Source organism: Orbilia oligospora (assembly GCF_000225545.1).
Source record: "Orbilia oligospora ATCC 24927 unplaced genomic scaffold scaffold00210, whole genome shotgun sequence".
Classification (NCBI taxonomy): domain Eukaryota; kingdom Fungi; phylum Ascomycota; class Orbiliomycetes; order Orbiliales; family Orbiliaceae; genus Orbilia; species Orbilia oligospora.
In genome coordinates this window covers 1084888-1098713 of record NW_011645767.1, presented here as the reverse complement: position 1 = coordinate 1098713, position 13826 = coordinate 1084888, and the positions used below count along the sequence as shown (strand labels likewise).

General features: G+C 45.1%; 6 protein-coding genes across 6 annotated transcripts; 4 read left to right on the top strand and 2 right to left on the bottom strand.

Moving 5' to 3' along the window:
* Window positions 1-135: 135 nt before the first annotated feature.
* AOL_s00210g310 (uncharacterized protein) lies at window positions 136-1731 on the bottom strand (the record flags this gene model as incomplete). The annotated part of the gene is made up of 1 exon (XM_011129111.1): window positions 136-1731. The coding sequence occupies one exon, from the start codon at window positions 1729-1731 to the stop codon at window positions 136-138; it is 1596 nt and encodes a 531-aa protein (XP_011127413.1).
* A 1288-nt stretch (window positions 1732-3019) lies between these two features.
* AOL_s00210g309 (uncharacterized protein) lies at window positions 3020-3882 on the top strand (the record flags this gene model as incomplete). The annotated part of the gene is made up of 2 exons (XM_011129110.1): window positions 3020-3745; window positions 3844-3882. 2 exons carry the CDS (start codon window positions 3020-3022, stop codon window positions 3880-3882), a joined length of 765 nt encoding a protein of 254 aa, XP_011127412.1.
* Window positions 3883-5120: 1238 nt separating this feature from the next.
* Window positions 5121-6702, top strand: AOL_s00210g308 (uncharacterized protein; the record flags this gene model as incomplete). The annotated part of the gene is made up of 4 exons (XM_011129109.1): window positions 5121-5394; window positions 5498-5510; window positions 5596-5877; window positions 5973-6702. The coding sequence occupies 4 exons, from the start codon at window positions 5121-5123 to the stop codon at window positions 6700-6702; spliced, it is 1299 nt and encodes a 432-aa protein (XP_011127411.1).
* Window positions 6703-7934: 1232 nt separating this feature from the next.
* Window positions 7935-8887, bottom strand: AOL_s00210g307 (uncharacterized protein; the record flags this gene model as incomplete). The annotated part of the gene is made up of 2 exons (XM_011129108.1): window positions 7935-8597; window positions 8708-8887. 2 exons carry the CDS (start codon window positions 8885-8887, stop codon window positions 7935-7937), a joined length of 843 nt encoding a protein of 280 aa, XP_011127410.1.
* A 1650-nt stretch (window positions 8888-10537) lies between these two features.
* On the top strand, window positions 10538-11208 carry AOL_s00210g306 (uncharacterized protein; the record flags this gene model as incomplete). Its single annotated transcript, XM_011129107.1, has 2 exons — window positions 10538-10727; window positions 10799-11208. The coding sequence occupies 2 exons, from the start codon at window positions 10538-10540 to the stop codon at window positions 11206-11208; spliced, it is 600 nt and encodes a 199-aa protein (XP_011127409.1).
* A 658-nt stretch (window positions 11209-11866) lies between these two features.
* Window positions 11867-12546, top strand: AOL_s00210g305 (uncharacterized protein; the record flags this gene model as incomplete). Its single annotated transcript, XM_011129106.1, has 2 exons — window positions 11867-12313; window positions 12370-12546. 2 exons carry the CDS (start codon window positions 11867-11869, stop codon window positions 12544-12546), a joined length of 624 nt encoding a protein of 207 aa, XP_011127408.1.
* Window positions 12547-13826: the final 1280 nt, after the last annotated feature.

The window sequence follows — 13826 nt, the reverse complement described above, 5'->3', positions numbered from 1 at the left end:
ATCGATTGTTTGTTGTAAATATTTGAAACCGAATATATATTGTCATGGAATATCGGGCTTGTGAATACTTTCGTACCGAACACTTTGTATAATTATATTATATTTCATTGTATTCGAGTATCTAGATAGGAATTGTCACCAAATACTATGTAACCTGTAAGAATCCCTCCAAACCTCTTCAGCGGTATATGGCCTCCCTACAAAGGGATGCATCCTCTGTGACGCCTTCAAAAAACAATAACTCGCTGTCAAAGCACTATACCACGACGGATCCTCCCAATCTTCTTGGAGGTATCCCAAAATCTGTGATAAAATCTTATAAGGCAGATGTTCAATCCCTACCTTGGACTTCTCGATATTGTGTATCGACCTACCTCGTACAATATTTAATGCATCCTCCGCCTTCTCAGAATTAACGGGGACCAACCTTCTTCTTTCCACCGCCCCGATGGTACTGACTATCCTGCACTCTGTGGCAAGGAATAACCAATAGCCGTCATGTTCTTGCCAAGATAAATCATTGGATAGACTTCCATCTCTCTTTTTCGATTTTGAGAATATCTTCGATCCAGACCATTTCTCATCAAAAACATCAATCATCCTAATTTTCACACTCACAATTCCACAGTCCAAACACCCTCTATTCCATCTACCCCACGGGGCATTACTACAAGAAGAACAAGAGGCACTCCCCAGTGGTCGAGGGTATAGCTTAACTCCGACATGTTCAATGGGGCGTAAACAATGTCGACAAAAAGTTTCGTAAAACACCTTTTCAAAACACCCTACTCGGCCGGCTTTATCCGGATGTTCTTTCGAGATCGAAAGGGCCTCTTCCTGCGATTTTGTTTTATACCCTACAAACCACCTCGCAAGTTTCGGCGCCTGTCCTCTGGATTTTCTTGCTAATTTCCATCCACGTCTCGTACGGTACTCTGCGAGAAAACTCTCTGGTCCGGAACGTTTGTGGATGTGTTTAATGCTAAACAGATCTCTAGGACATCGATGATGTGAACACCATATTGTGGAGTATTCGCCACCTGTGGAGGGCGGTTGCCGACAGTCGACATGTTCTTTAGACGGGTGGGGTTTGTGGGTGTAGAGGAACCTGGCACGGGCGCAATCGGGCCATAAGGAGGCGGGGAAGAAGATTCCTGTGTTGCTGTCTAGGAGTAAGGCAGTGCTACATGTTGGCGGGCACAGCGGATGAGCGCAGTAAGGACATTTATAGCAGGCGCCGCTGTTGGGATTGGGATTGAAGTTTGAATTGGAGGCATGAATTGAAACGCCGTGGTTGTTATAACTGTTAACGTTACTGCTGTTCTTATTATATGGTTGGTGATAGTGATAGTGGTTATGGTTATGGCTATGCTCGAAGGGGCTCACATGCGGCAGCAAAAACACCGAATGGATCTTCTGCGCGCACCGTCGACGTTTGAGATCCTCGGGAGGCGAGTAGATATCCCGCAGCGCACGACTGGTCAGCGACAAAGCGACAATATCACGGAAGGTCAGCCGGTTCAGGATCAAACTGAAGATTTCGGCGGGGAGGGTAAATAGTAATGGAACGGAGGATCGTTGGAGATTATTATCATCATCATCACTGGGGATTGCTGTGCTTCCTGCGCCGTCCTGTACGGAAGGGATGTTGAGGCGCTCCCGTATAACATCTGCCCAACGGTCCAAATCCAGAGTTCGGGTTCTTGGGAGCGGGAGCGCCAGGACTACCATTCTTTCTTTCCCTTCTGTCTCTCTTCCTGTACACTTTTTATTCGAATCACATGCGCGCATGCAGCCCTTTGGAGTTCCTTTCTTTTCTGCAGGTTTGTCTCCTCACTAGCAGCTTTTGGGAAGAGTAGGTAAGCAGGTAAGCAGGTAAGTAAGTAGGTGCTTAATAAGGGGAAAGAAAACTTTCGGGATATCGATGCCGACAGGAATAGCGAATTGGAAGGGAATAAAGGACCGGTGGGAAGGGATGACGGCATAACGCGTCGAGCGGAATTAGCATTAATAACATAACCTCCCCCCCATCCTGTAATGTAACAGAACCCTCCTCCTGGCAATGGCCATGGCATGGCCCGGTCTGTATCAGAATAGCCTGGCGAATCTTCTAAAATTCTAAATTAAGTCGATTCAATTCAACTATCACTCTTTCGGCAATGCAACATTAACAACGCATCGATCTAGTCTTAGAATGTTGGAATGTCGAGGCCTCGTTTCAATTGTTCAGGTGAAAGCGCTAGAGATAGTTGGAAATTATGCGCTGTTTTAAATGTTTTTTGCTGTGCCTGTTTATTTTTTGATGTTTCTGGAGTCATAATATTAACGTCCTGAGTATTAACATCGGAAACGACATTTTCAACTTAGACTAGTCGACTGGGTAGACGCCGTAGAACAACCAACTTAAACATGAAACGAACCGTTAGAAATTTGTAGCATCTAGGATTTTTAATAGTTCCAATACAAAGTTTTTTCTGGGGGTGGAAATACTGGTTTATACGGAGTCCCAGTCCTAGCTTGTCTCGTACCCAGACCTGGAAGAGCCCTAGTGTTAAATCTTAGTCAGTATATATATATAACCCTCAGTCTGATGTGTAAAAACTGTATCTTGCGACGAGTGGTTGCATTGCCTCCCTAACAGACGGATCCAGGCACCTATAGCTATAGAAGCCCTCTTGCATCAATTGTTAGCGAGTAATAGGTTATTTGAGCTTTGTTTCATCACTCTAACAGACAAAAATATAGATTCCTAGCCAACACCAGGTAAACATAATTGTACAAGTCATGAGCATAAATATCGCAGCAAGTGTGTGCCTCTTCAACAAGTGATCTCAATTTGCTGCCTATGATATTTTTCGCATTTCTTTTTGGATAAGAAACTTTCCTTCATCATCTTAAGCTTAGTTATATCCCTATATCATCTATATTAGTCCCGAAGTATTTTTTTCGCACAGGATTATCAACTTGCTATATAGTAAAAGAGCACTCAGGCACAGTCACAGCTCTCCCATACTTCAAAATGCTATCCCAAAATATCGTCCCACTTCTTTCCATCCTGCTCGGCCTTACTGTAACCGCCAATGCCGCTGATGCTAATGCCTCTGTCGATAGCCGGCTCGCCGCACGCGCGCCGGATCCAAATGCGCCGCCACTCTGCCGCCTCGCCGCCGACTGGGTCATGATAGCCGACGGCCGATCCTCCACTTTCTCTTGGCCTTACGACCAAGTTCAGATGAAAGTCTGGGTCAAGGACGACCAAAAGGCTGGATGGAGCGGATGGCCGGACGATGCGACTGCTGTTCTCGATAATTTTGACATCGACAACGAGAAAGGCGAATGGATCGATCTAACCCAGGATTCTGAGTATAGTAGCACTTGTGATGCTACGGATCGAGGGCAATGTTGGACCCATCTCAAAGATCGTCCTATATTGAGAGCTTCTCCGCAACATGGTAAAAGGGATGATGGATGGAAGGACTATGACGGGGCCGTTACTGGGGATCGGTTTACTATGAGGGATTATATTCAGTTTTATTGGGGACCACCAAATGCAGTGAAATTAGCGTGGCATACGGATGAAAATGGGAGTGATGTTGATGCGTATATTTATGATCAAAAGAAGAATCCGTATTGTCGGCTTCGTAGAGATGATCCTTCGAAGGGAGTCTCGTGGCAATATTATATCGATGGTAGCCTTCACGTATATGTTCACGACAAGACTAATCCCGCTTGGGCACTTGCAGAGGTAAGTTTCTTTTAATTTTAATCCCTCTTCCTTCTTTCTTCTACAATTTTACCCCTCCTGGCGTTACGAACTATGAAATTTAACAAGTTTATCTTTAGGGATGGGAAATTCAATGTCTGTTCTTCTGTCCCGTATAATTATAAAAATTACTTCTGATACATATAATTTGATTGTCACGCCTTCCATTGATTCAACAGATGAACTTGTATTGGATCAAATATAAACTACTCACGCTACGATAGTCGTTATATAGATATATATATATATAGGTACCTAATATGTATATACAAGGATCCTCATTCACCCCCTGTGCTAGTCTTGTATTAAAATGCTTTGGCACGCTGCTGACTCCTGTACTTTGTTTGTATTTGTTCTTTTATAATTACCCCCCTCTTCTTCTAAGTACTTAAGATCGCGTTATCTCGCACCCATACTATATAGACTCAGGTACTTCTTTCATTTGTTCCACTATATATATTGGTACTTGTATTTAAAAAGCGAATGTCCGTTCAAAGAGTCTCTACATTCTTTTCTATTCCTTTCATCAAGCGCGAGATTGATATATCGTACCTACGTTTATAAAGTGAGTTTTAACTAGCTAAACATCCAACTGGTCATATGTTCATTACAAAATATAATATATAATTAAGAAACATTAAATCTGTCACTGAGTAAACCGTCTAGAAATGTAACGTGATCTAACTTTAGACTACAGGTAATATAATCAACTGTTTCGATCTGGCATGCATGAAACCACGCTACGTATCCATACGATGCCCACGCTAGTTAATTCTCATGACATCTCAGTCCGGAAGGTGTCCACGCCAAATGTCCCGACCGAGCCGGGATCCGGGATGTAGTTTTAAGGTTAGGAGTGCGCAAGCCAAGGGCTTAGACGACCTCTCGGGCCCCTGACCGGTTTTCAGAGGCTGAAATCCCATGGGATAAAAAAAGTCTGGCCCGGTCAGCTTCGGATTCGATGGACGTTTTAGTTAAGTTACTAACCCAGTGGGTTAACGGTAGTTTGTACCTCCACTCCTTTCCCATCTTTCATCTTTCATCTTTCCACTTTTTTCATCTTTCTTTTCTTCCTCTTCCATCGATTTTATCCTTATATTTTATATTCGATAACGTTTTAATTCCGACTTCACGATGCAGCAGTGAACTTGAACGGCCGCCCAGAAGTAAAAAAGGAACAACACAATCGCCAAGGCACCCTCCAAACGACCACGTCGCGCTGGAAAAGCTGCTAGTTACCTCGTTACCTAGCCACCTGGGGAGTTAGCCTTTCTCCAGACGGTCCGAACGGTGGCCACCACTTTCTCCTACTCTCTCTTCCTCTCCCTCTCCCGACCTCTCTCTTCTTCTCCTCGAGATGCCTCACCACTCCCGCAACGGGTCGAGCTCGCGATCAAAGTCTCCGCCATGGGATGACGCCGATTCTCCAACTCACAAACCTTCAAACTCTCTTCTCCCACTATCGACATCCAATGGCTCGCTTGGGGGCTCATCGTCGAAACGGCAAGCAGGCCGGGTCTGGCAGATCTGGGATACACCACGGGGCCAGAAAGTCTTTGTAGGATTAATAATATTTTTCTACTTCGGACTTGGTGGCGGAATGGTGTTCCAAGAACATGTCTTACTTTGGAGTATGTAGATTTCTACTTCTTCTCCCTCTTTCCCAATTGAACAATGGGTCAAGTCGGATTTCAATTCGCTAATATCTGGATTTTCTTTTAACAATTTGTTTAGCCGGTGTCTACAAGTACGTCGAAATAGAGTTTCCCTTTGGATAACAATATAGAGGATATGGAATGGGGCTGAGCGCTAACCATCGGAGCTTTCGGCAGATTCAACTACCCCATGTTCGTTACTGCGGCGCAGCTGATAACAGCCCAGGTTATGCTGGTATTCTGGGCATACTTGACCAGACTGATCACGCCAGCGTTCAACTTGATCCAATTCAACTTTGTCGTAGCCCCTCCCGACCCACCGGTATACCAGAAGACCCAAGGGTGGGGTTGGGGAGCTCGCGGTAGTGTTTTGGAATTCGAATGGAAGACCGGGAGGAAGTTTATATTTGCTTCAGCTGTCTTCTCGTTGAAGATCTTAATCTCGAATTTTGCTTTTGCGTATGTCATAACCAATCTTGGCCGGCTGGCGGGTCCATTGTATATGATTTCAGGATCATTACAAGATCATAAATACTGACAGAAAGTCTTCATAGATATGGCCAATTTCCTGTATACCAAATGTCACGAATCCTCACCATCCCATTCGCCCTCTTCTTCGCCACCCACCTCCAATCACAAACACTCCCAGTCACAACCATGTCCTCCGCCCTCTCCATAACCTTCGGCCTCTTCATGACCTCCCTCCGTCACGTCCGATTCGCACCAGAAGGCTTCATCGCCGGTCTTTTCTCCAGCTTCTTTACAGCTCTCCACCCCTTCACCCTCCTACAAGCCTATAACATCATGCTCGAAAATCTAAACACGGGACCCACATCCCCCGGCAGTAACAACAACCCAAGTTACGAAGACCACCAGCGTGCATTCTGGAGATTGCTCTGGTACATCAATACATTCTCCCTAATGTTCATCGTTCCATTATCAATAATCACAGGATCCTGGCATGAAGTTTATCGAACATGCTACTTCCTGGATGCCGGTTACTTTTGGTTTATGTTGTGGCTATCGGGATTATTGGGATTATTGTGTTTTATCTTCATGTTGGGGATGATACGATTGACCAGTCCGTTGACAGCAATTGTGGCAAACGGACCTAGGGCTGCTAGTACGACTGCGCTATTGAGTTATTTCAAGATGCAGATTTATAGCTGGGTAGGCTTTTGGATGACGTGGGTTAGTATGTGGTGGTATTATAAGGGGAGAAGGCAGAATTTGGGGAAAGAGGAGGCGAGGGGCAGGGATTCGGTGGAGTATGAGATGCATTGATGGCATGGAATATTTCTTCTTCTCCTTCTTCTTCTTCTTCTTCTTCTCTTTTGGTTCTAAAATAAAGGAGTTTATCTTCTCCTTTAGTTTTATTAGTCCTTTTATTTTATGCCTGTTATTTTAGGTGGAGTATTATCATCAAGAGCGGAATATGACGGCCAAGGAGGAGATAGAAAGGACAACGTCAAATTGCATATATTTTCTACTTGCAATGTTCTTTCTACGATAACAAAAAAAAAAGGGGGGGGACGGTTCTGGCTGAAGAAACACTTACATTCGTTTGTTATTTCATCCCTGGAAAGAACCAAAAAATCAAAAAAGGTAGGGTCGAGCGAGCTCAAACAAAATCTATTGTAATATGACGGGATGAATACTGAATGTCTTTACTTTTTTTTTCTCATCTGTTAACTTTGCTTTTCTTCTTTTTTTCTAATTTATCTCACTTGTATGTTTACTATCAAATAGTCCATCGTTTCTGTTTAACGGCTGTACGGTATGTATAGTGGTCCTATTTAATATTTATATGAACCAAAAAAAGGGAGTTTTATATACGATGTACGATGTGCGGGGTACGGGGGTACGATGCTTACAGGTTGGTCGGTTTTGACTATTAATAAGTAATATTTGAGGAGACGAATAGTTAGATCCTATTTGTTCATTAAAATGATTAATCTCGAGGCCCAGACGCCAGAATACGGTAAAATGGATAGTAGATAAGTCTCCTGGGCACACGTGCACGGTTCAGAAACCCGAGGAAATTCAAGAGTCGAATCATTGATGCATTGCTGGTGAAACTGATCGAGTGTTAGTTACTACACCACGATTTAGCTTCACGATATCGACAATCTGAACGACTTTTTGACGATGTAAATGCCTCCTATTGTTACCCCAGACTCCTTAACAGAATCAAAGACATCTTCAAATCAAAAATCAAAAATTAAAGGTAAAAACTAAAAAAACCAAACTGAAAAACGAAAACTATGTACATGAAGACTAAAAAGGATACATGAAAACCAAAAATTACATACATGAAAACTGAAAAGAATACATGAAGTAGAATGGGGGAAAAAAACGAAAGCAACAGCAAAACAAAAAACAAAAACAGAAGCAGAAAAGCAAGAACAAAAAACAAAAAACTAAAAGCAAGACCAAAGGTAAGAGAACAAAGGAAAACGAATGGCCCTCCCCCAAAAATACAACAAGGAAAACACAAAACCACCCCCCTCCTCCCCTCAACGCTCATCCAAGAAGTAGAGGGTCTCAAACCCCCTATAACCACCCCCTTGGCCTTGAGGCCCATCAAAGATGAACCTCTCGACCCTCCAAACCCCCCCGGGGAAGGGCACTTCCACACCGGTGACAGGGGGGCGGGTGCCAGCGGAGAATACAATTCTCCGTGTCAACCGCCGATCCCCACGGACCAACTCGGGGTCGTGGTTCTCATGGACGAAGTTATAATAACCTCCATGGTGGTACAACCACTCCATGGAGCGTCCATCCCCTCTTTGCACCGGTAGGTATCGGAGTGTAGCCATCGGTTGGCTCACAGGTACCGTCCCCCGGGTCCTGCCGCGGTATCTGAACTCCATGTTCAGACGAACCGTGGCTTCCCCAGGCGGGAACGGCACTGCGTGTGGCTGGCGTCGGCCATCACCACAACCCTCCACGCCGGCGTTAGTGGCACGGCGGAGTCCTCGTCTTCCTCCTCTTCCTCGTACTCCGCCGGCATTAGTGGCACGGCTCCCCCTATCGTCGGCCGCATCAGCGGCACGACGGGTTCGATGCTCACGAGTGAGCCGTCGAACCTCCCGCGATACTTCGCGGAGGATTTCACGCTCCAGAGAGCGTTCTCTCTGGCACCGACAACGGCCCCGACAATAACACTCCTCGTCGGACTATTTTTAACACAAGAATAAATTTTCGTATTAGCACGCGCAGTGATGTCATCGAAAGATAAGGGTATATTCTATAAAGGAGATAACAGGAAGAAAAGGGTGACACGTACCTCACCTTCATCCCCATGAGAGGATGAGGGGTCCGACGAGGACGAGTCAGAGTCGGAGGCCGCGTCGTGCCTTCCTCGTCTTCTTCTTCGTCCTTCTTCTCCTTGGGCACCTTGTGCCCGGAAGATTTGTTCGGCCTCGGCACGAACAAATCTTCGAAACCTCTCGCGGAGGCACGCCATGGCTGCTCTGATGTGTGGGTGGTGGTGGTGGTGGTGGGTTGATGGGAGGGGAGTGCGAGGCGGGTGAAGAAGGAAGTAGATGGGTGAAGAAGGTGGAGGATGTAGAGAAGAAGGAGAGTGAAGAAAGGTTTTATCTAAGAGAGCGGGGAGGGAGACGTTTATATACCTCCTATGTAGGCAGTCAGGTGAGCGTGTGTGACAGACGTGAATGATTTATGAAATATTAAATGTTTTTTTATATAGACGATCATTGTTTATGTTTCACTTTCAACTAACTACGTAGGTAGGTAGTCTCGGACTCGGTAACTCCAACTGTTACTGTTTAAATATACGCACTGGTAACTATGATGAGATTCTAAGTGAGGTGTCATGGCAGCAGCATGTTAAGCTCATGTTTATTCTGGGATTTACAAATAGATGGTTACGGGGCGGATAGCTAAGGTGCTAGGAATATCAAAGGGCACATCTGATGACCAGACTATAGTAGTAGTAGTAGTAGTAATAGTCGGCCATAACATCGGCTCCATAGTGGTCCACTATCACCAGTATTATAGGTTATTAGGGCCAATTTTCTCAATTTTGTAATGGCGAATTCAAAAATTGAACCTGACCCGCCAATAGCTTCAGACCGAGAGTACGGCAATCTGCTTTTTCCCCAAACGAGGCAGTTTCTGTTGCGGTATATATATATAATATCGGTGACAAAAAATGAAACTTGGAGACAAGTACTTACTTAGGTAGGTATGATATATAGAATGGAATATGAGTTATAACTCTAGGGGTTATATCAGATGCGAACTGGATGCCCGATGCACATATATACATACCCATTTATATATACATATTTACTTAATTATCCTAGTTCTAGACTAATCTTAATGTAATTTATAGTTAATTCATTTTTATCCATATTTTGTATTGTATTTTGGTTTTATATTCAGTTTTATATAATTATAAAATTGTAAATTAAAAGATGATCGCGCATTAACAGTAGATTGACTCGAAGCCAAGGCGACTTCCTGGAGAGATACCAGTACTAGTACCAGTACTGGAGATTTTGAGCATACTCTCAAAGTCTGTCGTGGTAACATGATGAGATCCTTTTGTCTTGAAGTGGAGGGAGCGAGACTCTTACCTGTCTGATATCATATCCATAAGTGTAGACGATGTTAGTATCATGTCAATTGCACTACGGCACATGAAATATATAAGTAATATTATAATATAACGGCCAGTCGAAGAGTACAATTGTGGAGCATTTTAGCTAGCTCCGACCGCGGCCACGTCGCAAACAGGAGTCCGAAAGCGACAAATCAAGCCTCAAACCCGAAGATTCGGCCATCGATGCATCTATTGGCCCAAAGCTACAAGGGGTGTTTGTCTCTCATTCCTGTTTGCGCTCCTGTTTGCGATGCACATTGCAGATGACTCTCTACAAGGGTATAGTTTGGTGATTGATTCCGTAAGTTTGTGGTCGCCGAAGACTACACCACTGCATCGAGACAAACATTGATCCTGATAGAAGATTCAGCTACGGCTGAATAGATATCGATGGCTTAGATAACTAGTCCTTCCGCTATATATACTGCGATCCAAGTTCATACCATCCAATCTCCAATTACGAACGAGGCTCTATTTAAATCTACCAAAATGTTCTTGTGGCATCTACTCTATTCTTTCCTCTCCTCACTCACTATTGTGAGAGCTCAACAAGCAATTTTGCCCATTCCTATTAATACTATTACTACTGCTCCGTCTGAGCCTCTGGCTACCGCCGTTGTTGATGATGAAACCATCATGTCAAATCTTCCAGCAGCAAATGTCATATGCAACCTCCAAGGTATTTTGTACCCGCTATAGCTATCCATGTTGAAGTACTAGTACCGCTAACAATTTAAATTCTCTATGAAGACTACACTTGGAGCAGGGGTGATATTGTAAACGCTCTGTGGCAGGCTTATGATTGTGTCGAACGCATTGGTGGTAATACTTGCACAAACAGTGCGACGCATTACCCCCACGGCTATTATAATCAGAACCCACCCGTATGGAGATGTGGCGGGCAGGCGGCAGCCGTAGATGTCCAAGAGTTTCCAGTGCTAGCGAATAAAGAACTGTACAGCAAAGATGATCCGGGTCTGGCGAGAGTTTTCTATAGACAGACGAGGTTGCAAACAGCCGGCGGCTATCTCACTACCGTAGTTTACTGTGGAGTGGCACGACATGCAGGGGATGATTGGAGTCATTGCGACGGAGCCACTGTAGCAGCCGCCACGGTAGAAGCAGCTAGTACTTCTCTGCCGACAAGGACTGCAGACTAGCATAGCATAGCTAATAGTACACCTATGGCGCCAGGCGCAGCAGCAAGCATTCGAAATACAAAAACGAAGCAGTGCAGTGGGAGCAGACAACCTGCTTCTGATCATGAAGGATATCTATATATTATCGATATTGCGCATAGGCCAGACAACTGCAAGATCCTCTATATACTTATATAAAGACAACCAAGGCGCAATTAAATTAGCAGAGAATACACAGCACCATAATCGATCCAAGTATATTGACGTTAAATATTATTATATTCACATATTACAAAAAAACTAGTGAAATGACTACTGATATCCTAACAAAGCTATGCCAGCCTTAATTGTTCCAGAGCCCCCACAGATGGCGCCTAGAATTGAAATTAATAAGATGGCGCTACTCAATGTGGTGCACGTGCACGTCTAATGCAGCGGCCGTTAAACGGTCCCCGCAGTGAATCGACTCTGGAAAGCCTCGTCCTGCATGTATATAAGAGGTAACCAATACGCCACCAAATAGACCTGCACGCTTGAGCTCAGGTTATGCATTTGCAACATACCCCGCTGTTAGATATATATATTCAATTGAGCGTTCACACCTTCAAGTGTCTGATTATCTAGCTAAAGGCTCGTACTTCTTTAACATAAACCAATCTTTAGCTATTTTAGACCCATCATGCCAGATCCGACCCCCAAACCTACCTTTCCGGTTGAGGCCCCGCCAGCCGACTTTGCCAATTTACCCTACGATAAAAGAATAGAATGGCTGAACGGGCACGGCCTTGAGAGCGACCCTACAATCAACCTTGGCGACTGTTACCGCTGTGGAACCAAACTCACGGGCATCTTCAGCCTGGTGTACAAGGTACTACGGCGTCTTATTGACACTGTCAAAAACAAGGGCAGTGCAGCCCTCAAGAAGTACCTCAACGCCTTCATCACAGCCTTCAAGAACGGCGTAGGACACCTCTCCAACTACATTTACACCAACGTCAAAGCTTTAAGCGAGACAGGCAAGTTCAACGATGCTACGACCGCGCCAACGCCCGTGGCCATTCCGGGCCTGCCGGTTATCAGCGACGATGAGCCCGTGACGCCGGCGACCGGCAAGACGTTCGACATGGTAAGCATCCAAGTCTCGTGACTAATCCCGTAAACGTGCTAATCGCAGCCTCGCAGTCATTCTGGGGTATCTTCCTCGGCACCCTCACCATCCTCGTCGATACGTGGCCGTGGCTCAATAAGATCCAGACGGGGATGTCAACCTCCTACGCTCAGCTTTTGGAGGTTGTTGCCAACACGGGCCAGACCTTTTTCGCCGAGTACCAGAAATCACAATCCGATGACCAGCCTTAAGATGCTAGATGATGAGGGCGTTATGACCTGCATTATCATTTCTAGCGCTGTTAATGATGGCTTGAGCCGTAACCTTGGATTCAGGACCGGGGGGGATGAGCCTACGGGAGATGATATCATGACGGGACTCTTGTGGCACTTGAAGAAGTTAAAGAACTTCCTGTATAGGAGCGCCTTCGTTATAATTAGTGGTCGTGCAATTGTTCAATTATAAACACGACTTGTGGTTCTCATCTATGCTCCAAATGTGCATATCCCTATCGTATGAACAAACTATAGTCTTTCTAAATTTCAGAATTAAGAGAGTTTCTTCAAGGAAAGCTAAGAAGTCAACAGAAATTACTGTGTGTTGTCATCAAAAACTTTTGGCATTCTTTTGACCTAAACAGACACCGGGTAGTTAGTCTGGTACTCATACGCTTGCGACCCGGAGTCGTACGCGTGCGGGTCGGGCGGACCCACTCCTATTAATTATTTCAATCAATCAAACAATCAATCAATCATGAACGACCCATCCCATTAATTTGCATTCAAAAACAACATCCTGATCGAAAGTAAAACTCAGAACACTTACATACTCTTGTATACTCACTTCAAGACTTCAACGATGCCTTGCGGTGGCCCCCAAATCGCAGATTATACTTACCACACGCCTTCTTCTGATGCCGACAACGACACCAAGTTTCTCATGTTTCGTGGCTATGACGAGGAACGTGCCAAGTCAACACTTATCCTGTGGAGGTTCTTCGCGTCATTGATGGGACCAAATGCATCTGCGCAGATTTCTCTGGTCGAGAGACGGCCGCTTTACCCGTGGTGCGCTGAACTGACGTGGATGGAAAAGAATCCGACGCATTAGCTAGTCAATTGGTCAGTCGGTTAGGTTTAGGGCGGTAGACACGTTGTAGAGGCTGGAACGCTAGCCTCGAGACCAGGCGCAAGGAAAGAGTAGGGCTGGAACGCATGTGCGGAACGAGGTACATACATGTGCATGCATGCAGGAACCGAACCACGGGATAATTGCTAGCCTCGAGACAACTTGCTCCTAGGAAATACGTACTTTGGAGTCATCCGATATTATCGTCTCCGCCTCAGGGTCTCAGCTTGTGGGCGTCTCGAGGAAAGATAATTTCAAGAGGCACGAGCCCGATTTCTCTCCGGGACAAGCAAGGGATTAGAACCCCCCCGGACTAGTCGCCCGCAAATGCCGGGATAGTAGCGTATATCATCGACCTACCCTGCCGCCCTACCACTGGTAGAACCCAGGAACAACTAGATTT